The 26,754-nt window shown below is 33.7% G+C and overlaps 1 protein-coding gene across 1 annotated transcript; it reads right to left on the reverse strand.

Moving 5' to 3' along the window:
- Positions 1 to 25,095, reverse strand: LOC127720664 (uncharacterized). The gene is made up of 7 exons (XM_052227377.1): positions 24,971 to 25,095; positions 6,630 to 6,824; positions 5,157 to 5,215; positions 3,082 to 3,133; positions 2,407 to 2,465; positions 1,326 to 1,377; positions 1 to 344 (listed from the first exon to the last, which is right to left on the reverse strand). Exons 1-7 carry the CDS (start codon positions 25,017 to 25,019, stop codon positions 274 to 276), a joined length of 537 nt encoding a protein of 178 aa, XP_052083337.1. The 5' UTR covers positions 25,020 to 25,095; the 3' UTR covers positions 1 to 273.
- Positions 25,096 to 26,754: the final 1,659 nt, after the last annotated feature.

Here is a 26,754-nt window from a genome sequence, read left to right on the forward strand (position 1 = left end):
TAAAGACGAATGCCTCCCTAATAATTCATATAAGAGTACAGAATATAAAAATAAGAGCCCCTTTAATTATAATAACAATATTAAACACATACAATATCAACATTTTTTTTAAATTTCATATTATTTTCTTTTTGTTTGTTTTTTTAAGGTCACACCAATATGGGACCTCTTTTATATTTTTTTTTTTGTGTTTCGTTATTTTTTATTTTTTATTTTTTTTTTTTTTTTTTTATGCAATATACTGTTTACACAATCAATCGACGAAAGACATAATTATTTCAATCCGCAACAAAGAAATACGTCCATGAAAGGCCTGGATCCTGAGTCTTTACTTTTAAATTTTCCTGTAAAATTGAATATAATCAAGATATGTAAATCTGAAAAATGTCTTGAAATTTAAGAAATTCAAGAAAAAAAATGCATAATACGAAACTGAGGTTGCTATTGTGACAAAACGAAGTTGGTACCCCAAACTTTTTTCATCATATTTTATCTCCAAAAGGACTCAAAATTTATTGAAAAAACAGTGGTGGAAAATGTCCACTAAGTAGAAATATTCATAAACTTGACGTTGGACTGCTTTGACTATTTCGTTATATTATCCGGTTAAACGCCCAGTGGCGGTTAAAATGCACATTCTGGACTATAGCATGTTTCTGCGATTTGAAAATGAGCTCTGTATTGTACATGTATATGATGATAGATTGTGCCGGCAGTTTACTATGTAAATAATACCAATTATAACACCCCGATCACTACATGTATCCAACAAGATCGTAATATTGTCATATAGTTGTGGTATGATTTCCAATTCGACTGATACTTGTCCGTGAGTGGCTTAAACATGGTTAAATCTGACCTGACGTCTCACTTTAAAGGTCGTTTGACCTTTTAAAATGTTTTAAACGTGACATTGTGATACAAAGGGAGAATAACATTTTGCAACTCCCGTAGAAACACATCAGTCGAGATTATTATCTTTTGTTAACCATGCACATATATCAAATACTTTCATTTATTTGATTTGATTTGAATTGATTTTTAGTGTTATAACGCTACTTTTAATCACCGCTTTTTGGCTATTTCGTGGCGGCCAGTTTTTATTGGTGGAGGAAGCCGGAGTGCCCGGAGAAAAACACCGACCTTCGATAGGAAAACTGACAATCTTAGTCAATTAAGATTGGAGTCGAGTGCACCCGCACGAGCGGGGTTCGAACTCACAACCTCAGTGTTGACTGGCTAGTGATTATAGTAGTAACTACTTAGACCACTCGGCCCCTCATTTATTTGAAATAAACTGGATATAAAAAATGTATATTTTTTACCTTTCATATCTTTCTCTTTAGATTTCTGCTCTCTTTTGGAGGACCTGGACTTCTGAAATGAGATTAAGAATACCGAAAAAAAATCAAATAATTTAAGAACAGAAAATAATTGGGTTCTAAAATTTTAACAATACAGAATAAATGGCAAAATAAAGAAAGAAAAGAGAAAGTGGCCTAAACAATTCAAAAATACAGACATGAAGACCCCCCCCCCACCACCACCACCACCACCCCTTGTTTTCCCTCCATATCAAGAGCGTCTCTTAAGGATTAAACAACACTTATTTTATATCGATTTAGAATTAGCTTCTCTCATTTGATAACAAGGGGCCACATGACATTCTTTATTTTTCAGTAAAAAATTCCATCGGTCTTTAACAGAATGATGTCCCTTTCATAAAACGAAATCGCGATTCGTTAATTATAAAATTATATAAAACTTTATTTTGTATTCATATATACTGAAAAATTGCACATAAATGAATGGCAGTGATTTATAGTTATCACTATGACTGGTCTTCACTCTTTCCTATAGAAATCGTACAATAACTTAAGTTTGCTTTGAACAATTTGAATTTATGAGAATTTTTAAAAATATGGTTCTTCAATGAAATAAACATAATAGTTATTGAAAAACTGGTCATTATCGTGGTATATGGACTGCCCACAGGACAGTGGTATTGACTAAGAAAGCGATTATGACTGAGCCATAGGCGAGGTCATTATTGCTGTCGCAGTCAATACCACTGTAAATATGAGATTGTGCTTGTGAGCATGGAACTGGGTTATAATGTCAGTTGCATGAGGATTTAGTATTTTTCAAAGGGGAGGCGCCTACCAAAAAAAAACAACCAACAGGGACCCGCAGCCAACATTGAAAACATGAAGTGAAAGTGACCTTCCCTTAATGTCCACTTCGAAATTATTGTAAAGTATAGCGCAAAATCAATTTCCCTACCTTTCGGAAGAATAAAATATTGTATCATTCGGAAGAAAAAATACCCTACCATTCGGAAGAATAAAAAACCCAACCTTTCTGAAGATAAAATACCCTACCTTTCGGAAGAATGAAATACCTTACCTTTCCGAAGAATCCCATCAGCCTGGCGAACAATCCACCTTCTATTTTTGGTTCTTGTTCTGTAAAAGTAATGAAACATAATAATTTGATAAAGCATTAGGGATCTATCTTTGGTACTGGTATTAACACATTAAAATTTGTACCTTAAATGTGATGCCTCGATTAGAGGAAATAACCACGAGAGTCATCATGCTCTCTACCTGATGGTCTTGATGGGGTGTCCTTCATTCGTTTGTTCTTTCGTTTTTTATACCATTTTCTCTTTTCTTTATTTATTTTGTCCGTTATTCTCTATTTATTATATTGTAGCAACCCATTATTCTATATTCTTTATTAGTTTGTCTATTTTTTTCTCTTTTAAGGGCCTTTTTAATTTTTATTTGGCACTATAGACGAGCACGCTCCAACGAGATAGTAATATTTTCATAGAGTTCTGGTATGATTTCCAATTCCACTGATACCTGTCCGTTAGTGGCTTAAACAAGGTAAATCTTACCTGACGTCTAATTTTAAAGGACATTTGACCAGTTAAAATGTTATACAAATTGGGAATAAAATTGTGCAACTGCCGTAGAAACACATCAGTCGAGATTATTATCTTTTGTAAAGCATGCACATATATCAAATGCTTTCATTTATTTGAAATAAAGATACAAAAAATGTAAATATTTTTACCTTTCCTATCTTTCTCTTTAGATTTCTGCTCTCTTTTGGAGGACCTGGACTTCTGAAATGAAATAAAGAATACCGAAAATGGATCAAATAATTTAACAACAGAAAATATTTGGGTTCTAAAATTTTAACAATATAGAATAAATGGCAAACTAAATAAAGAAAAGAGAAAGTGGCATAAAGAAATTAAAAATACAGACATGAAGACCCCGCCCCAGCCCCCTTGTTTTCCCTCTATACCCAGACCGTCTCTCTTGAGTTTAACAACAAATATGAGATTGTGTTTGTGGGCATGGAACCAGGTTATAATGTCAGTTGAGGATTTAGTATTTTTCAAAGGGGGAGGAGCCTACCAAAAAATATATAAATCAACAGGGACCCGCAGTCAACATTGAAAACATGAAGTAAAAGTACACAAATTTTGGCCTAAAAGGGGTCATATCCTCCTTGACCTTCCCTAACTGTCCACTTCGAAATTTCACAAATGAACTTCTAAATATCTGGGTTTTTTTCATTATTTAACTGTAAATCAAAAATGTTTTTGAAATCGAATGAATAAATATGCACATTATGAATGGTCTCTAATTTTTTTTAATATGTATACCTAACCTTTCGGAAGAATAAAATAGGATGTTGGATGTGTACGGATTGATAATTTAGTCTTAGATGCATGATTTTTTTTTATTAGTTGTTAGTGGCTTTGGATTAGCTGTCAGTTACTGCGAGTACTCTCAGATCTGTACTTAGTGTCTTTTTGTTTTTTGGATGTATAACTACCCGGCCACGTCCACTTGTATTTGTAGTATTTGTATTTTATCCATCTGATGAGTTAAGCCTCTTTCAACTGATTTTTATAGTTCGTTCTTATAGTGTACTGTTACACCACTGTCCCAGGTTAGGGGAAGGGTTGGGATCCCGCTAACATGTTTAACCCCGCCACATTCTGTATGTATGTACCTGTCCCAAGTCAGGAGCCTGTAATTCAGTGGTTGTCGTTTGTTTATGTGTTACATATTTGTTATTCGTTCATTTTTTGTACATAAATAAGGCCGTTAGTTTTCTCGTTTGAATTGTTTTACATTGTCATTTCGGGGCCTTTTATAGCTGACTGTGCGGTATGGGCTTTGCTCATTGTTGAAGGTCGTATGGTGACCTATAGTTTTTAATTTCTGTGTCATTTGGTCTCTTGTGGAGAGTTGTCTCATTGGCAATCATACCACATCTTCTTTTTTATGTCTACCTTGTGGACAAACTAGACATCATTGAGATGGGAGCCAATTGTATCTTTACCATAGGACATGGGGTTGTCATCTGAAACCAAAGTTTTTGACCTAGAACTTTGACCTAGGAAGTTGTACATACATTATGACATACCCTCTGGTGTTGGTTAATATACATGTCATGTATAAACTTTGAAATCATAACGGTTCTCAAGATATAGAGCGGACACAATCTTTACCATAGGACATGGGGTTGTCAACTGAAACCAAAGTTTTTGACCTTGAACTTTGACCTAGGAAGTTGAACATACATTATGACACACCCTCTGGTGTTGGTTAATATACATGTTAAGTATAAACTTTGAAATCATAACGGTTCTCAAGATAGCGGACACGATCTTTACCTTAGGACATGGGGTTGTCACCTGAAACCAAAGTTTTTGACCTTGACCTTCGACCTATAAAGTTGTACAAACATTATGACACACCCTCTGGTGTTGGTTAATATACATGTCAAGTATAAAGTATGAAATTATAACGGATCTCTAGATATAGAGCGGACACAATTTGTTACGGACGGACAGACTGATCACTATAGGGCGACCGCCATTCGGCGGGGCCCTAATAAATCATCCTACCTTTCGGAAGAATTAATTACCCCATCTTTCGAAATAATAAAATATTCTACAATTGGGAAGAAAAAATACCATACTTTTCGGAAGAATAAAATACACAACATTTCGGAAGATAAAATACCCTACCTTTCGGAAGAATGAAATACCTAGCCTGGGATCCTGGCTCAATGATATCGACGAAGTATTAGATTGGGTCAGGATGCCAGGTTATGAACTACTTTACCTTTCTGAAGAATCCCATCAGTCTGACGGACAATCCACTTTGTATGTTTGGTTCTTGTTCTGTAAAAGTAATGAAACATAATTATTTGATAAAGCATTAGGGGTCTATCTTAGATACTGGTATTAACACATTAAAATGTGTACCTTAAATGTGATGCCTCGAGTAGAGGTGGTGTCCACGAGAGTCATCATGCTCTCTACATGATGGTCTGGATGGGAATTAAGTCCTTCATTTCTTTTATATTTTAGACCAATTTTCTCTACTGTTTTTCATTTTGTCCGTTATTCTCTATTCTTGTTGTTGCACCCATTGTTTCTCTATTCTTGACTTCTTTTGTCTATTTTCTTTTTATGGCCCTTTATTTTGAACTTTAAGAGTCGACCATTATTCTCTATTATGTAAACCTATTCAGATCCTTGAACATATGTGGCCCCTTGCAATGCAACGCAACGTTTATAGGTTCAAATCTAAGAGGGTCTGAATGGGGTTGACAGAATAGAGACAAAAAGTGCAGCGAATAAACATGACAAAGGTAAAAAAATTAAAGAATGAGGGACCCATTCTAAACCCTCATCCAATAAATCCCCTATTCTAAAGTTTTCGCTCTTCATTCCACTCTGAAATTTAAACACAAATCTCACAGAATAGTATAAAATCAAACTATGGAGTCTACATGCATAAAGTGAAATCGGGGACTCGGTGACCGAGTGGTCTAAGTAGTTACTACTGTAATAACTAGCCAGTCAACACTGAGGTTGTGAGTTCGAAACCCGCTCGGGCAGGTGCACTCGACTCCAATCTTAATTGACTAGGATTGTCATTTTCCTATCGAAGGTCGGTGGTTTCCTCCGGGCACTCCAGATTCCTCCACCAATAAAAACTGTCCGCCACGAAATAGCCCAAAAGCGGTGCTTAAAAGTGGCGTTAGACACTAAAAATCAAAAAGTGAAATCCGGTAATTTAGCAATAGCCAGAAAGGAGACTAGTACTATTCAACAGTGAAATCTCGCGAGAAAAATAAAGAGTTGACTGCGTAGTGATTCGAACGGAAGAAATGAGAAGTGGACAATGAAAGGGCGTGATAGTGGAGTGTCGGGATTGGGTTCAGACAATAGAGAAGAATGGGTCAAAGGAAATAAGGTATAAAGAAAAATGAAAAAAAAAAGGAATAGAGAATAATGGGGTGTCAAAAAGTAAAGAATAGAGAATAATAGACCAAAAAAAATCAAGAATATCCAGGCCGTATAAGGTCAGATGGACAAATTGGCAAAAATATTTAGTAAACAAGATTAGATAAGTAGAAAAGATAAGGGCAAGCGTTCCTCAGAAAGAGAATAACGGATTCACCAGATGATTGCCGATTTGGAGAGTTGAGATCGAGCAATAAGGAAAAAAATATTAAACAAACAGAAGAGAATGGAAGAGGAAACGGTAATATTAAAAAAAAATAAACGAAATTCTATAAACATTTACCTTGCATCAAATTGTTCTTTTCTTGTTTGAAATAAATACACTTTTCTCTAGCTTTGTCTGTCATTGAGACCTCAGAATCTTCCCCGTCCATTTCATTTTCTATTTGACGTCTCTGACAGCATGTCTCTGAGTCGTCCTCCTTATCGGATTGAACCTTGGTTTTGCATCCTCTTTCCTTGTCTGTGTTAATGTTTTCTATTTTCGAAGAGAAACATGTACAATATTTTTCTACGGTCAGAGCAGAATTATCCGAATTTTGCCTAACGACAAACATTGTATATACTTAGTATATATAACCTCTTGTTGACGAGTAGTTTTATGAGGGTGCGGATGGTGTTTTTTTTAAATAGAGAATAAAGGACAAAGCATAAAAGAATGAGAAAAATGGACCAAAAAATGATTGAGGTGCTAATACCCCGGTATATTGAATAGAGAACAGTGGGCAACAATCAAGAAATAATTCATGGCAGCCGTAGATTTGTTTTCATTAACCATGGGTTGGGTATTTATATTCGATTATTTTACCCTGAGCGGTAGCGAGGGGTAAAATACGAATATAAATGCCCAACCCATGGTTAAATGAAAACAGATCTACGGCTGCCATGAATTATTTCGATTCTAATACGACAAATTCTGTTTTGGCTGTTCCGTTTTACCCAATTTTGATAATATTAGTAATATTATATAATTCAATGATTATTTTTTTAATCGCATTTTTCACTTATATATTTTCTTCCGATGTAATTTTATTCGTTATGAGGCGTACAAAAAGCTTTAACTCCTTCAGTGCGAGGAAATATTCCGCAATTTTCCGTTTACTGCCAAGCTTGTTTTTTTCTAAAGTACACAAGAATATTTTCCGTCAGTGACGATAACAATTAATAACGTCGCGTCATAATATTTTGCGTAAAAGGGTACGACGGCTTTCGGGGATTGAATGGCAATTTTGAGAAGTCTTGCTTCCGTATGCGTAGGTGTAAATTGTACTTTTTCGGTAATACTTTTATTAAAAACAATTTACAAAAATCTCCAGGGCATAGGTAGGTTTTAATTTTTTTTTCTTTTTAAATTGGAAGAAATCATGGTTCCACAGCGCTCAAACAAATAGTGGATAGTTTCATTGGCAATCATCAACACATCTCCTTATTTTTATATAGTACTTACTGATACAAAATAAAACAGCTTTTGGATAGCTATGGAAAACGGAATCATAGTTACACATTTATCGGTATTAAGATACCAGTACTGCGGCTTAAATGTTAAAAAGTTAAGACGAGACAAAGAGCAATACATTTAATTGAAGAAAAAATATTGTGATTGAAAAGAGATACACTGTGGGATAGCTAGGTTAATCTCCCCTTTTTTAGCGCCTGCTTTGATCTTTTACCAACAATTAACATAAACATCTACTTTTTCAGAAAAGTTTAAAACTATTAAAAAAAAATTACTAAATCAAAAACTATTATCTTCGAATCACGCTACAAAAAATGTTTCCATAAAATTTTAATTGCGAAAAATAGAGAGCCGCAAAATAAAGAGAACTAAAAATCGTATTTGTTCACCCTCCGGTCTTTATTATTATTTTTTTTTACAGCAGATGGATTTTTTTTAAAAAAATTTCAAGAGAGAATGTAAATTGATGCAATTTAGAAATTCGATTTAAAATGCATATGTATCCTTTCGTTCGTATGTTATATATAATTGGCAGTGATTGAGGTTCAATTCTGGTAAACTTTACATTAACTAAACAGGGAGAATCCGACATTTTCCTGATGTTAAAAAAACAATAGATATAGTTTTTTTATAACTGTATGAAAAGAGCACTTATCACAGATATAAGAAGATGTGGTATGAGTGCCAATGAGACAACTCTACATCCAAGTCACAATTTGTAAAACTAAACCATTATAAGTCAAAGTACCGCATTTAACACGGAGTCTTGGCTCATACCGAACATGCAGCAACCTATAAAGGGCCCAAAAAATGACTAGTGTAAAACCATTCAAACAGGAAAACCAACGGTCTAATCTATATAAAAAACGAGAAACGAGAAACAACTTTGAACCACATCAACAAACGACAACCTTTACTTACTTTAATATTCTAAAAGAAAACTTGCATTCACTGTTCTTCTTTCGCGCTATTGGAGTAAAACAGATTTTTCCTATATACACTTAACAACACAAATGAAGCACCACTTCTTTCCATACATAGCAATTTTAAAATATAATTTTAAAATTAATCCGCGAGTTTAAGAGAAATTTTCGTATTTGTGGCGACAATGGGGATTTCAACCAAAAAAGTCAAAAATCAAAAGTCTAAGGTAAGTTATTTTCAAATGGTCATTACAGAAAAATAAGATAAAAATTTTATCATCGTACTAATTTTTCACTTTATGTGAAAAGATACACGCGACTTTCGTTTTCAAAAATTTTTCAACATTTTTCATTTTTGAAAATTTGATTTTTTGAGAAGTTTTTATTGATGTTGGAGGTGGTGCGTTTCTTTTGTTCTTGAGTATATTTCAATTATAAAAAAATCCCAAATTATCTCCCCTAAGTTTTTTTTTTTTTTTTTTGGCATACAATTTTGCTATTTGTGAAATTCTTTCAACTTTAATAATAAATTTACTTAAAATACATTATTTACTTTGTATTGAATATATTTTGCTCATTCGAATGATAAATTAATGTTCAAATTTGCAAGATTTCCGAACAAGATGCGCAGTGAAATAGACTCGATCTACCTTATTACCTCTAATTATAACCATAGAATATACTTACGTCACATTTTAATAATGATTTAATGTTTGACGGGGAGATTGATGGTGATTTTGAAGTTTTAAGCGGCAGCTCAGAATCGGAAGATGCGATGAATGGAGTTCCTATGAATGCCAATCCTTGGTTCTGAGTTAGACCTCCGGAGATACACCTTATCGCTATTTGTCCGCCATTACTCAGGGACATCACACAAGTTCCCGTAAAATTTTTACTTCATAATAGAAAATATCTGACGCCACAATGGAAAAGTGATTGTTGTATGACGTCAAAGTTCGAGCGGGACAGATTCTCGGGTCAAGCGGGAATAGCGATAAGGTGTATTGACTATCTGCACGACCAAAGATTTCATTGTAGAGAACAGTGGCCCTCAGAATGTCCCTACTGCCGACGCTAAACCTATTGATTACTTCTTGCTGTTTCTGACACTTGATTTTCTACGACATATTGTCAGAGAGACAAACAGGTAAAATTTTACATTTACCTGTAAAGTTATATGTTATATATATTTCCCATTTAAACTAGTCAGTACTAGTTTACTCAGTACGATATACATGAGGGTAGGAACTCCCTTTATCGTCAGGCGTCAAACGGTCATTTTCAGCTACCGTTAGTGTTAAATTGGTTAAAATTTTACCATGTTTCGTCAAAATATTATTTTTGGAAAAAAATTAACGCGATTCGTCTAAATCAGTCGATTTTTTTCTCGTCTTAAAGAAATTGTACATTTTATCGTCATTTGGCACACATTTTTACCGTTAGTCTTCATGAATTTACCCCCTTTACGACCCTCATACATATGGTCTATGTTTATGCACACTCTGTGACTATCGTAGGAAGTTTTGCCGTATATTTTTCCTACGTAAAATATCCCGCCTTTGCCCGGCCGGGTCAAATCGAAGACTTTAAAATTGGTATATAATTTGCTGCTTCTCCGCATAGCACACGGCATTAAGAAGTAAGAGCAAAGACTGGTCTGCCGGGAGTCGGAATAATGTGTCCGGGTAATGTGACATTGCTTCCTGCGAACTGTTACCTTGTGAACTAGCACGTTAAAAATCACGACTCAGTGTGTTGGTCTAGTACAAAGCATGGTAAATATTCATATTACATTAGCATGTTCTCGTCCTGAATTTGCCGCTGTTCTCTAAGCAGTAGCAGAACATAGAACATTATTTTCAGAGGTGAATAGGGGACTCATACGTAAACCATCCATTACAGAATATTGGAACACAAAATTTCCAAGCCAGGATACTGTTTGGTTTCGTGACATATTTTTAAGAAATAGATTTCAAAGCATTGTAAAAAAATTTCATATCGTAGATAATACTACGTTACCGAATCGGAACGACGATAATTATTCTCCTACTTCAAAATTCCAGTGCTTCGTTGATCTTTTTAATCGACAGTCAAAACTACATTACAAACCAAAACAGAACCTTAGTATTGATGAAAGTCTAATCGCCTCTAAAGGCCGGTCATCCATCATGATACAATATATTCCTTCGAAAGCGGAGGAATTTGGAGTTAAACTTTGGGTACTAGCGGAGGCCGTCAGTGGCTATATTTATCAACTCAGCGATTACAAAGGCAGACAATTCGAGACAACACCACAAGGAATGTTACAGGGTGCATACGTTGTTAACAAACTGCTAGATGCCGCTGGATTATTTCACAAATCTTATCATTTATTCACCGACAGTTTTTTCTCCTCCATTAACCTGGCTAAAGAGCTTTTAACAAAAGGCACATTTTTTACCGGAACTTTACGCGCCAATCGTCAAATGCCAAATTCAATAAAGCATCCGGTTTTGCAGGAAAAGGATGTGTTTATATTAGACAAGGACATATTCTTCTTTGTGCTTATAAAGAACGAAATGGTAGAAAACCTGTTGGACTCGTATCTTCTTTTTCAAAAGCAGCAGCACAGGAAAATGATAAACCTGCTATGATTTGTGCGTACAATAAATTTATGGGGGGGCGTAGATTTGGCTGATATGATGACAAAGAGTTATAATGATGCACGAAAAACTTTAAAAGTATGGGAAAAGGTAGTTTTTAATCTTATGCACCGTATGGTTATCAATGCATGATACATCGGATAACCCTAAACTGTCAAGATTAGTTTTTAAGCAAAAGCTTATAGAGGATCTCGCGAAAGACCACATGATGCAAAGAAACGAAAACCAAGACAATAGACAACATAAAAATAAAAACGGAATCAGGAAGTTGCCCGGTCATCGAGAGAAAGACTGTGATGTATGCTCAGACAGGAATGGTTACGGGGGTCGGAGGAGGAGTAGGATAGTTTGTCGAGTATGCAGTAAGGGGTGCACCGGGATTGTAAAGATAATCATTTGTGTGTTGAATCTTGATTAAAAATGTATTCTTTGTTTCTGATAAAAAAAATGTTTTTATTGTAGCAGGTTTTGCATTAGAATGGAGAAGTGAGAACATAAGACAACCCACTACACCTACATGAATAAATGATTGATAATGCATCAAATCCCCACCCCACCCATAGAGATGGCTCTGTAGGATCACGACGAGCACTTTAATTACTCATCTTTACTTATCCCTAGATGATATTTTTTATTGTTTTTTTTTCCGTTATTCTGCCTAAATTTCTGGTATTTGAATTCGCTCTTCGAACGTTTTAGGTTTGTTGTTTGTTTAATAATTCCATAATTTCGATCCGGAGCACTACTAAAGATTCATTATTTGATGAAACGTGCACACACAGTGCATCAAAATTGGTTTCAGTAACTGAACATTTCGACTGATATCATTGATAAGGGAAACTTCTCCATTTCTTTAATATATTTTTTTTATATAAAACAAAACAGAAAAATTAGCAGAAAGTCCACAGAATGAAAACAAATTAAAAACTACATACTCCATAATAGTATGGCCGACGCAACTAAAATGAAAATTTTAAGGCACTTTGCATGCATAACGTTACGTTTTGTTACGGCACAGTTCTTCGTCTGTGTAGCCACTCCCATAGTTCACAAAAGAGGCAACGTCACTGAAGCCTATTGTTCGACGTAAGGAAAAAAACATCGGCCGAAAATCGGCACGTGGCAGTCAACGTAGTATTTACAAATCTGTGGCACAGAAAACGTTAAAACGCCCGGCTGCCGTTTCATAAAACAATCGCTAATAACGACTAACGTTAATATTAGCGTGCGAATAACGACTACATACACTACAAACCAGTAAAAGTCTGAAATGGCCTATATCTGTACTCGACTGTACTGATTTTTACTCGACCAGTCTGAATTGGTCTGAAATTTACTTGATAATACTCGACTGTAGTCTGAACCATACTTAACAGTCTGAACTTGTACTCGACCCTTACTCGACCAGTACTTAACCATTTTATACGTGTCTGAACCATGCTCGACCTAGTCTGAACCATGCTCGACCTAGTCTGAACCATACTCGACCTAGTCTGAACCATACTCGACCTAGTCTGAACCATACTCGACCAAGTCTTAACCAACCTAGACCTATTTTTTGTATCTATCTATTGTATTTCATCAATTTAGGAGCTGTTTTTAACAACAACTATTTCCCCTGGCTAGAAATTTGAACAACAATTTGAAATTAAAAATGTATTCAATATAGCATTGAAACCAAAATTTCACAATAAACATAATATAACTTCATCACCATATTCATCAACACTTATATACATACATATATTTCACCTTTAAAATAAAAATAAAACAAGCTGATCAAATAATCTCAAAACTGAATTGTGACTTATATTTTCAATGTTATTCAAATTTTTTTGAATGTTTCAGATATATTTTATGGTTACTGGACAATTTTCACCATTAACTTAAGCCTCGTATATAATGGTGTCAGTTGAGTTTAGTTAATAATGCAGTGAACATTTTTTTTTATTAAAATATATATAAAATAGCATATAAAGCAACTTAATAAATTTAAAAAATGACACCTTTGTTTTGTTAAACCAAGAATTTAATATAATCATGATAATAGAACTTCCATAGTAATCCTGTGATAAACTTTTAAAAAAGGAAATGTGTTCCAAAGTTACAGTAAAAATTTATTTCAATTACATTTAAATAATTTTTGTCAAAATTAAAGACATGGCATGCAAGAAGCACTTTAATAAGGTTTAATTACCTCAGTACATGTGTGTTTTACAGGTAAAAAGAAAGCCCTATTTTTCTTAAACTCGTGTATTACTTATCTAATGAATTCAAAAGGCCTTGCGATTTAAGTTTCACAATATGTTGCAATTTTGAATGAATGTTATTTAGAATTTAATACTCTCTGACCAGGTGTGATTTTTTTCATGAGTTTGCCCCAAGCAGGAGGTATTACTTTATACTTCACCACTAATCAGAAGAACAATTTTATTAATTTCTTTAATTTTTATCCCTTTTTGATATATTGTATATAATATATCCCAAATTATAATAAAAGATATATTTCTAAAATAAGGTTAAACAATTTCGGTGATTTTGTTGGCTGTTGTTACCTCATTAAAAAGATAATTATATAACTATTGTACATTTTTTGTATGTAACCATGAAACCTATATATGTAGTTTTTATCTAGAAAAAAAACACATGCAAAACAAGAAGCACCTTAATAAGGTTTAATTACCCTCAGTATATGTGTGATTTTTAGGTAAAAGAAAATCTTTTTTTAACAAAACTCTAAAACTTTAAAAATTTAATATAATTAAATTATTATATAAGATAATTTGATTTAACTATCTCTATTCGATAAATCTGAGAATCATGTAAGAATGTAAAAATCTGTTTTTATAATATATCTTTATTTTATTGTGGCTGTTGTCATGTCAGTTAAAAAGAAATTTATTTTAACAGTTAAAATTTAGAAAAAGTAGAGGTTATTTGGTCAAATATGGTTCAGACTGGTCGAGTATTGTTCAGACCTTTGGTCGAGTATGGTTTAGACTGAAAAAAATAGGTCGAGTACAGGTCGAGAATGAGTTAAGACTGTTTCAGACTGGTCGAGTAATAGTTCAGACTATTTTCAATGGCAAAGATAAGGGTAAAGTACAAATCAGTACAGTCGAGTATGGTTAAGACTAGGGTCGAGTAAAGTCGAGTAAATTTCAGACCAATTCAGACTGGTCGAGTAAAAATCAGTACAGTCGAGTACAGACATAGGCCATTTCAGACTTTTACTGGTTTGTAGTGATAACGATTACGTTTACGTGCGTTTCATAAAGCATACGCAGACGAATCGTTAGATTTTTCGATCGTTAGACAATCGCTATTTATTTTTAGAACGGGAATCCCCGGATATCGCACTCTTTGTCGTTGGAGAAAAGTATGCTAGTAAACGACTGAGAGTAAAAAAAGACTCCAAGTACAAGAAATTCCAATTTTAACTTAATGTTTCCTCCAACGAGGTAGACTTAATAAAATTGTTTCCTATTTATTACAGAATAATTCATGCAAGTCCTAGATTAATTGGAAATTTTCACATGACACACGATTTATTTTTGCATGACACACGATTTATTTTCAATCGGTTGCGGGTACGCATAGCCTACGATCATTACAAGTAATATTTAAAAAAAGTCACATTGTGTTCGTGTAATATAAATCTATACTACTCAAGGAAGAGACTGATTTCATTGAGCAGCAACTCCTCTGAAACCATACAAAGTCGGAAATATTTGTGACATGACGTATACATATAGTGTTTTGTAGTACTTATTTTTCTTTGAAACAATCTTCTTTCTACAGAAAACGACAATTTTATTTAGTAAATATCAAAATTCGAAGACCTTTATCAATCCGTGTCTTATACGCTTTCGTGTATGCTCAGTCGGCGTACTACCCGCGAAAACTGAGTTTTGCTTTGTTTCAACTCTTGCCTAATTGTACTGCGATTTTGCGGGCATCTTCTAGTAATATAGAATGCTGTCAGGATCAGCAAACTATGTTTTTATAAAAATTTAATACTTAACTGAACAGTACGTCAATTAGTCTTGAAGTTCGGTGAAAATTTTAGGATGGTCTATCTGCCAACCTCGCGATGCAGCGATTAACTTCCGGAATCAATCGTACGGCGGTTATACCCCGTGGGCATGATGGAACTATTTACATATGTAACAATAAAATGTATTTAATATGGCCATATATTCTTGCAATCACGTATTTGCTAATTTGTAACAACAATTTGTAAAGAATTCAAACATAATTTAAGATGACTCGAATGTTGCTGATACTGGAATTTTGACTAGAACTCGAAGTTTAACTTGGAAAGTAACTCGAAATATAACTTGAAGATCATCTCGAACTTGAACTCGAACTATAATTGATTGTAATTAAGCCACATGCAATTTACCACCTCGCAACTCCTAGAATGTGTGTTCCAGATATAATACACGCAAAGAATTTTGAATACCACAAAAGGAACTGATAGGATTCAGTTTTATTCATGTTTGATAAAACATGAGGTGTGCATGTTCAGGTTAGAACCTATAATTATGAGATATCAATCTTGACCCCGAAATTTACTAGGCCGACATATATGGACCTACCAATCTTTACTAATACACCCACATGCTGCATACTAATAGGAGAACCAGCAAATACCAACTTTCTTCTTTGGTTTCAACTTGTTGAGAATCGAATCCACGGCGATTCAAATATTTTGTTTATTTCATGGCAGTGCTAAGGTTTCGAGATATAAGCAAAAAACCGCCCCCCCCCCTTTTATGTTTAATTTTTGGCAATGGTGGCAATTTTTTATGTATGAAATCCCCGGATAGAATTTATAAACTAGACACAACTATAAAGAACATCCATTTAAAGTTGGATGTATTTGGAACAGTTATTTCAGAGGAGAAGAATTTTAAAATAATTTACGACGACGGACGTCAAGTGATGACATAGGCTAACCTATTTTAGACTGTATGTGAAATGTTAAAGCTGCAAAAAAACAAGTACTAAATATCTTTTCGATCTAGACTATTTTTGACATATCAATTTTCAGAATAATTTGATGATTACTGAGTGATATTAAAGTCTGGGGACACGTGAGTTTTATAAGTTATAATTGGTGTAAGACTAGTTTCAGTAACTGTCATGATCAATCGGTACTTTATCTTTTTGATCGTTGGTTTTTTATGCCTTGTTGAGTTGAACCATTTTCAATATATCTTTATAATTCATTCTTATGTTGTACTGTTTTGTAACTTTTTTTTCATGCATACTCTATCCAAAATCATGACTCTGCACCCAAGCGACATTACATATCCAAGTGATAATACAGTCGAAAGTTGTTTACCGACAAGTGACCGTACAGTGAAAAATATTTAGTGACATGTGTTTTTAAAGATTTAGAACTATTTGTGAGTGTAAACATATTAAAGTTAAATTTGAGGAAAAACTATATATTAATTCTTTTTAAACACCTTAAAAATTTTGAAAACAATTCTTTTATTAAAAGTCAAAACTTCAGCTGAACGAACACAACTATTTCCATAATTTGGGTCGGAGCTCTTAGTTTTATTTCAATTTCCCCCCTGTTTTCTTGCTTTAAGAATGGGTTCGGCACCCCTCAATGTTTGAATATTAATGACAGATACAAAAGTTTTCTCATATACATTACAAGTAAGCCCCAGAGATAATAATGGGAAAAAAAACACGTATCCGAAAATTATTTCGAATGTCGGAGCCCCGCTTGACAGTCTCCCGAATGACCACAATATAAAAAAAAACATACAGTTGCGTTCCCACATTGTGTTTATTAAATAGAGAACATAAACATTTATAGCTTTTTTTTTTAAATTTTTAATACCTTTTTAATGACATCGATGGCTTTAATGAGGGTAGCGATGCACTTTACCGTCAGGCGCCAAACGGTCATTTTCGGCTTACGTCGCGTTAGCGACAAAATGGTTAAAGTTTTATCGTGATTCGTCAAAATATCCTTATCGTACGGTGGCAGAATGCTGCCATGTAAGAAAAAAATACTGTTCCCTCAAGATACTTTGTCGTTCCTTCAAGATGCTATGCCGTTCCCACAAGAAAGTGTTATCGTTCTCTCAAGATATTATGTCATTACCACAAGATAGTTATCTCGTTCCCTTAAGATGCTATGTCTTTCCCTCAAGATGCTATGCCGTTCCCACAAGAAAGTTATATCGTTCTCTCAAGATATTATGTCGTTACCACAAGATAGGTATCTCGTTCCCTTAGATGTTATGTCGTTCCCTCAAGATGCTATGCCGTTCCTACAAGAAAGTTTTATCGTTCTCTCAAGATATTATATCGTTTCCACAAGATAGTTATCTCGTTCCCTCAAGATGTTTTGTCGTATCCATGAGATAGATATCTCGTTCCCTCATGATGATATGTGGTTCCCTCAATATATTATGTCGTTCCTTCAAGATATTATGTCGTTCTCACAAGATAGTTATCTCGTTCCCTCAAGATGCTATATGCCGTGTCCACAAGATAGTTATCTCGTTCTCTCAAGATAATACGTCGTTCCCACAAGATAGTTATCTCGTTTTTTCATAGCCGCATATTGCCACCGTATTCTCGAGATTCAGAGATCTCAAATAATTATTTGTTACCGTTATTTTTGGAGAAAAAAAATTTGTCAAAAGCAGTCGATTTTTTTTATCGTCATTAAGAAAATGGTCATGCAATTTTTTTACCATTAATCGTAATGAAGGTATCCCCATTACGACCCTCTTTTACATGGCTTTCGCCGGCTGAATAATGTTTTCACATTTTTTAGTTCCATTTTCACAATGAAGCGAGAGAAATTTTATTAATTAGACAGATGTACAAATGTATACTATATCATTTGAGCTTTACTTGGCTTTTGATGGAGACCTTACATTTCAGCAAAATAGATATAAGAAGATGTGGTACGAGTGCCAATGAGACAACTCTCTTGTAAATATGTATACATTTTTGAGTCTCTACAATCTTATGTCAGAATTACACAACGATTCAAAACATGCAATTAAAATTATCAATTCTTAATTTCTCTCATTCCAATCCAGACCAGTCTTATCATTTTACATGTACATATTTCCACCCTTTTTGTCAAGCCTGCGAAATTTATTTATAAAGCGGGACATACCGATAATAGATTACGTCGTCGGCGTCGGGGTCAACATTTCGGTACAGTCTGTGGACCCTCTGTGGTTAAAGTTTGTTTGAGACATCAATAACTTTGTCAACCCTTCGTATAATTTCATGAAATTGGACAGAAGGTTGTTTATGACCAAACGACAGTATCCATCTTAGATTTTTTTTTTTAATTCTGTAGTTTACTGATAATTGGACTATTTTTTTAGTTAACATTACACTTTTACGCTGACAGCAGCATAAAACCGCGAGACAAAGGGTTCCGAATTTTTTGATAACATGTATTCCTTTTCGGTTATCGTCATTATAAAATATTTTTTTCTTTGTTCATATTTATAACCATTTTGCTACTTTTGCAGATAAGATATGTTTAAACTAAATGGCTTTCTTTAAATTATTTGTATCGTTCCTTTCTCATTGTTTTAAAACTTTAAGGCACCAGTATTAAGGTTCTTTGGCTATCGTAGTACTACCATTTCATTTTCATAGTAATAATAACATTTGCAAAAGCTATTTTCTATTATATATAACTATTGAAACCATTTTAAGGGAAGTTAGTACCGTTCTGTATTGTTGCACACCCGAAACTTGATTGTTCAACTTCCAATTTTATTTATATTTTTCGTCTGTTGTGTAGGTAAGGAACAAATATATCCGTGTACATCACAGGCACTTGTTTCTGTCATTTGGAAGGTCAACTACTGTGGATTAATTTATTTTCGTGGCTATCAATGTTCGTGGATTAAGGAAAAAATGCATTTTATTGATATTTATTTAGTGGTTTTGCCAATTTATGTATACAAACCCTAAAGAAAAAAAATAATTCGTTGACTTAAATTATTGGTCCACCTGTACCCACAAAAGCCATGAACATTGGTATCCAACGAATAATGTTGAATCCCGCACAGTATCAAAATATCTGACATTGTCACAAGTTTGTTTTTTTTATAAATATACCCTCATACCCTTCCCATATCTTTTTGAAAGAGTGCTGCGTTTTTTTGCTAACAGCTACAGATTTAGATAGTTTCAAATGCCCTCGTGGAATAAAAATTAAAAACAAAATATTATTAATATTTCAACCGGAGTTATTATAATTGGACAAACAAGCACTCCCTGCCAAAACGCGGACGTGACAGAAGACACCTTTTAGTAGCGTCAACAGTAAACATTTATAAGAATTTAATTTATCCATGTTTTTGTTCATATATCACCAACAAATGGTTTGGTCCAGATATTTCTGATTGTTTTGTTGAAATAACTTGTTATACATATAAATTGTAAGTACATAGCACGCAAATTCTCTTTTACTTTACCCGAAAGTCTGTGTGAACGGAGGTTTTGAGATATTTATCAAAGTCGTCCTTTCAAGGCGTGGTAAAAGTGTATCTGAAAACTCAAATATGCCCTATCTACCAAGACGGTATAGCGAGATATGATATATGTGTCATTTAAATTGTCCATGATTTCAATCCTTCCCTGAAAACCCTGTGTCGTCTAAAGATTCGGCGTCGGTTGTGCCTCAAAGTATGCAAGGCGACGGCCATCTTTTATGTAAAGATCGCTTTGCGACAGGTTTAACCACACGTAAATAACGTTCGCGATTCACACGCTATGTACGACCATCGCAAAGTACGATTGTTTTATGAAACGGAATTTTAGCGTTACGTTTGGTTAACGTTTAAACGTACGCTAACGATTGTTTTATGAAACGGCAGCCCGGTATTTACAGTTGGAAAGCAGGTCACGGTTTGACCCCAAGTCTATCAGCAACAATAGAGTCACGTGACCGTGAAAATTCAGTAAAACTACGGATGAGACAAACCTCACTTTTACTCACTAAAATACCACTGTCATGGTAAAAACTTATTGATCAAAATAATCTTGAATATACATAGTTTTAACTCGTCAAAACTTACACATCAACTCAAAGTCCTTTATTCTTTATTTTATCTTCAAACTTGAAGTTTGTGTGAAAATTGTCAAGGCTCCTGATCGAAAAATCTAAATATTTTCGAGGAAACTAAAAATGATGGGCTGAATTTAAATTTAATAAAGCATCTCATTAAGACAAACACTCGATATGAATATCTAGGCAATACAGTTTTGGATACGCAAACGTCAAGTTATGTTCAACACGAAGCGGTGGTTTTTTTGCCGATTTGTGCAAGTGGTTATCTCCCCTTGATATCATCAGTCAAAAATAAAAAACCACCAAAATAAATAAATAGGAGTTTATTTTTACAAAAATCAAGAAGAAAATAAAAGAAAATCGATTAACAACTATGTTATAATAATAATGAGAAGAGATACTTCCCTACTTTTCAGAGAAGGATTACAGGTAAAAATTAAAAGACAAAAAAATGGTAAAAATTAGATCTAGAAACCTAGCTGAACTGATACTGTATAAATTAGCTCTGGCTGATGAAATTTACTTTCAGTTTGCAATTTTTATAATGGAATATGGGATCACTCCTAGTGGATTTTTTTAACTACTTCTAACAATGTTTAATGCAATAAAACATGCTGTATACAATTTAAATAATCTTTCTGAAAAAAAATAGTACTGACCATTTATATTTTATATTTCAATAAAGTGGGACCAAGAGTCAAAATTTAGTTTCTTCAAAGTAAAAAAGCCTTTTAACTCAAGCCTATGTTTCTTAGTTGAACAGTACAGTACAGCCTAGAAAATATCCTACAGAAAAAGGAAAAGTTTACCAAAAAAATGACAAAAATTCTGTAAAAAAAAAAATGCTTAAAATTATAAGTGAAAGTGACATAATTTTGAATTTTAAAATCATTATTATTGTAAAATTCAACTATTAGATTAGCTAGCACAGTAGCCTTTGTCCAATTTCTCAGGGTATTTTATAGATTATGAAAGTATATATTTGTTTAGGGGCCAGCTGAAGGACGCCTCCGGGTGCGGGAATTTCTCGCTGCATTGAAGACCTGTTGGTGACCTTCTGCTGTTGTCTGTTCTATGGTCGGGTTGTTGTCTCTTTGAAACATTCCCCTTTTCCATTCTCAATTTTATCTTTGAAAAAAAATGGGGCTTCTTTTCTTCGGGTTGCTGTATCTGCTGCTTTACATATTTATAAACAAAGTATTGAATATTTTATATGAATAATCTCAGAAATGAAAGTTGGTACTATGACAAATCTTGTGCATTTTACTTTAATAATGATCAATGATGATTAAATTTGACAAGAATTTGCCATTTGAATAAATTCAATTTTGTAAGAACACATCTCTATGAATTAATTTCTTGTTTGACCTGAAAAGCTAGTGTTTGCTCCTATTAATGTAGCTTACTTAGTAAAGAGATAATTAATAAGCAAGGTTTTTAACTTATAAAATATAAATATAATTAACTGACCTTCATTTCCTTTTTTCATATGTTTTTTCCTCCAGAAATTTTCTTTGCAATGCATTTTCTATTGCTATTTTTGTGCTTTTGTTTATCCATAGGCCATCATTAATTTGTCATATTTGTTTCCAGTATAAATGAAATGTTCTTAGACCTATACTATAGTTTCAAACGCCATAAAGAAGAACTTTGTTTGTTGTTTCACTTGTCCAATGTGTAAATTTTCACTATGCACATGACCTAGCTGCGGAACCGTAGCTCTTAGGTCCTTATGCTATTTTTTGACTATTTGCGGACCATCTATGGTCCGCAAATAGTCAAAAAATAACATGAGGACCTAAGAGCTACGGTTCCGCAGCTACACATGACCCTGACACATATTTTGTAAACGTTATATGACGTATGTTGAAAAAGAAAACAATGTCACCGTCAATTTGTGTAGGGGATCAAAAAGGGTTTTAATTACTTTAAAATGGAGTTATCGTATGAAATTGTGAAAAAAACAATTTTTAATCACAATTTCATTCATATCTATAATAAAATCAATATTTTAGAGTACTTTGGAAACATGTACAATGAAAAGAAGTTGAACTTTACTGTTTTGAAGTAGAAACGCAGCCAGAACCAGGTACAAATTGACATGACTGGTGGTCACCAAAATTGATGTATAATAGTAAAAAATGATGGCTTCAAAATTGTGTAGAAATTTAAAATAGTTTACCCGGTTTCATTTAAGATTATTACCGTTCTATTCCGTATTTGGATACGCAAACGTCAAGTTATGAAAAATCGATGTTTTTGGCGAACAAAAAAGATGGCTAAATTTTTTTAGAACGGACAGGATAAAGAAATAGCAATAACAAGCTATTTTTGATAATGTTTGTATGACGTTTTGAATCTATATTGGTCGCAAAACGTACAAATTTTAAAATTAAATTATAATAAAAGCATGACAAGTTGAAATAAATACTTTAAACGTCAATCTTTTAGCCGATTGATTTGGCGGACTTTTTGAAGTCACGGCAGACTGTAGCGCCACCTAATTAATTCCCCCTGCTATTGTTGCTGATAGAACTTGACGACAACTGACGTTTCCAAGGACTTGCTTTCCAACTGTTTACATTTGATTTTTTGATTACGGAAACATATTTGTGACGTCACCTTGTTTCGTTGCCATGTCAAGACAATAACATCATTTCGCGGAATTTTCGTTTTATGAAATTTTAAAATGAAAAATAAATTGAAATGGACTGATTTTGTTGTCTGCTCTATGGTCGGGTTGTTGTCTCTTTGACACATTCCCCATTTCCATTCTCAATTTTATAATTTGTTTATTTTGCTGTAGAATAGAGATAAATATATTGTATCTGAAGCTTGGCCTTCGTAAACTGGGGATTTTGATGTCGAAAATTGAGAATATCTGGCAGTATAAATAAATTGGTCGTAACGCGGAACAGCCGTTTATGTGTATTGCTGCGTTTGCGCTAAAGGTAGATATATTGTGATTATACTAGTTGACGATATTAGAATTATAAAGAATAGGGAAAAAAATGAGAATACAGAAATGAAGGACCCCCATCCAAACACTAATGAAAGAAAATGACCAGTCCTTGATTTATTATCCTAAGATATGTATTGTGCATTAATTCATATAAATGCTATTGACCTTCCAATTTACTCTATCAACATATGAAAGACATGGTTAAAAAATATGTAACAGTATTTCTTTATTTTTGTGAGTGTCACGTCATCGACTCTTAGCAATACTCATTTTTGTATGACGTCAGAGGAGAGAAATTCACATGTGAAATAATCGGTTTTCATTTAACTGTTACTGGTATTTCATCATATTGCAACCAATTTAATAATGTATGATGTATGTTCCAATTGCATTGCAAATTTACAAAGTAACTAAGGTTGATCATCGGTATATATTTACTCTTATACTTTTGCAAAAATGAAGATTTTTCTATGCTTTTTTTCAAAAATATAATAAAAAGTATGGGTCACCGTGCCTTTTTTCAAGCTACAAGTCGTTCAAAATTGCCCTGCAAAAATTGTGTTTGGAATTTTGAAATAAGATATGAGAAGATAGGGTTTATAAAATAAAAAGAAAAAAATGTTGTCACCGAACTTGTTTTCTTACTACAAGTAAAAAAATAATATTTCCCTATCATCTTTACATTCCAGTATGTTTTGCTATACACAAAAGAGTTATCTCCCCTTAAATTTCCAAGTTAAAAAATGATTCTAAAAAACACAAATATTTGGTTTTTGTTAAAACATTTAGGATGATGCAATAAATCCTTAGTTTTATTTATACAAATAAACAGTCAATCCAATAAATTTCAAATCTGTCTCCAAATTTGCAGATTTAGGCAAAGAACTAAGAAAAGTGTCGGATCACCCTATAATTGACGAATGGGTGTAGTCAAGAGCCAATGAGAAAAAAGTTCAACAAACAAAGGGGTTGGGTGAAGGTGAAATGGCAAAGAAAAAAGCGGTAAAATCAGAGACATATAAAATGAAACTTCTTATATTTACCCTGCATTAAACTGTTCTCTGGTTTGAAATCCTCTCCATCTCGATCTTTTTCTGGGGCTGAAACCTAATCACTTTTCCAATGAGGGGCGGTAGGACGGGGTGTCATCCCGAATTCCCGAATAAATAAACATTCTTTCCCGTATCCCTAAAATGATTCATTATTTCCCGTGTCCCCATAAGTGTTAATCCTGAATTCCGGGGAAAATATAGCCCCAACCCCGAATTCCCACAAAAATAAAGACCCAATCCCGACGTCCATTAAAAGGCTCTCCCATCCCTTTCTCATCCATTTCCTTTTGAAACTGACTTATCCTTGGTTGAGTTTCATCAATTTGCCCACTGCTATTTGTTTTGCCTAGTCTTTCAATACTGTTTGAATTAAACGACCCCCTTATCCTTTCCTCTTCCTTACAACATACGGGTTTCTCAGACACCCTTCCTTGTCAAGCCAAACAGACGAAGGACAGGGCACCAATCTAAGTCTTAACATATCTAGACTTTCGATAATCTTCTTACCAACTTGATCTGGAGCTTGGTCATCGTCTACATATCCGAATAATACCATTTGGTAAGTATCCCATGTATCTCCATCTTTTAGTTCTTTGTCGTCGGCTTGACCTTTGGCCTCTTGCGTCAGATCTAGTAACTCCCCTGGCTTTTGACCTGGAGTGTAAAACACGCAATTTTCATTATTATTGGGTCATGGTTTTTGTCAATTATGTTACTGATTTCAGTGAATTTGCCACTTATGTTCAATAACTTTTTCTTTTCTTAGCTTTGATGAGAGCTGATGAAAACTTACTCTTATGAATAAAAATATGGATATATTTTTAAACCATTACATGAATGGTACCAAAACGGGATAACACGACAAATAATATCTCTACAGTTAATCCACTCCGATGAATCTTAATTATCCCCAAAATATGAGGAAAACAATATTGTGGTCAAGCAGATGACAAAAAGGTAAATATTCCGAATCCAAATTTTCCCCATACCTTATAGTGTTAAATTTTGAAAAAAAAAATAATTTGATTGAAAGCGTCGAGAAACTAAAAAAAAATATTCGCGCTTTACACGAAAAAAATTCTGACTCAGACAAAAAAAAAACCACAACCCTCCTTTGAAGTTAAATGGTTGCTCCCGAATAACAAAAACGTCTGTTTTTTTTTATATCATTGGCGGTGTTGATGGATTTAATTAGTTAAGTGTATTAAAAGTGAAAGTCTTTCGATATAATATTTTTTTAAAGTTTCTCTATTATTTTGATTTATTTTACCTTCACAAAATAAGTCGCCTTTCGGAGCAAGTAGCTTTAAAGCTTCTCTCTCTGCTTTCCTTGATTGGTTTCTGCGGCCGCTTCTTCTACCCATTCTGTTTCGATTTTTACTTAAGAAAATGTTCAGATAGGGTCATAAAAAGAATATGTTTGTTTGCCCTCACACTACCTACCCAGAAAATAGCTGCCTACTCAAAATCTTTGATTGTCCTGACGTGAAAAAGTTTTTTTTTCAATCTGATAGACATGAAGACTTAAAAACCTCTGACACTTCAATTTCTCTTTGTCGAAAAAAAAAAAAGAAAATGCCTACCTACCTACCCACTGTCTCTACCTTTGGGTAGGGTTTGGGCAAACCAAACTATTTTAAAGTGTGGCCTTAGATATTTGAGATAGTCAATATGGACAAGGGGTGTCTTTATCTCTGTACATTTCTATTTTTTTATGCCATTATCATTTATTCATTAAAACAATGCCTTTTTCTTAAAATTCTCTATTATGATATATTCTGTAATCAAGCCTGCGTTTCACAAAAATAATTTAGCCTCCTAAAAATTCTTCTTATTTTGTTCATAGTAAACGGGCGTTTATACTGAATTGTTTATGACTTTACTCATAAGATGCTTTTATATTCTTTATTCTTTATATTTCAGCATCGTATTTTTCCCAATTCTTTTTTTTTGTAATCAGGCCTCGGTTTCACAAAAAAAAACCCAAAAAAACAAAAACATTCGACTTAAATTCATCCTAGTATACTGAAGTGTTCATAAAAACTGTGCCACACCCGGGCTCTCGGCCATTAAACTTAATTCAGTACTCGGAGTACAAAATCTCTGCTCAAAACACCAAATCCAGTATTTTGATTGGTTGAATTCTGAGTCGGAGTACGATAATCCTACTCGAAAGTTTTATGACCGTAAGGCCTGGTCTGTGTTTATATTACTTGTTTTTCTTCTTCGTATCGATCTGATGAGTTAAGCCCTTTTCAAATGCTTTTTATAGTTTGTTTTTATGTTTTACT

The sequence above is a fragment of the Mytilus californianus genome, unplaced genomic scaffold (genome assembly GCF_021869535.1).
Source record: "Mytilus californianus isolate M0D057914Y unplaced genomic scaffold, xbMytCali1.0.p SCAF_11, whole genome shotgun sequence".
In the NCBI taxonomy this organism is placed as follows: domain Eukaryota; kingdom Metazoa; phylum Mollusca; class Bivalvia; order Mytilida; family Mytilidae; genus Mytilus; species Mytilus californianus.

Excerpts from the sequence above, each read along its gene's own strand:
- LOC127720664 (XM_052227377.1), bottom strand. The coding sequence starts at position 25,019 with ATGGTATTATTCGGATATGTAGACGATGACCAAGCTCCAGATCAAGTT. Across the intron at positions 6,825-24,970 it reads CCAAGCTCCAGATCAAGTTG|AAAACATTAACACAGACAAG; the intron begins GTAAGAAGATTA and ends CTTCGAAAATAG. Across the intron at positions 5,216-6,629 it reads AAAGAACAATTTGATGCAAG|AACAAGAACCAAACATACAA; the intron begins GTAAATGTTTAT and ends TTACTTTTACAG.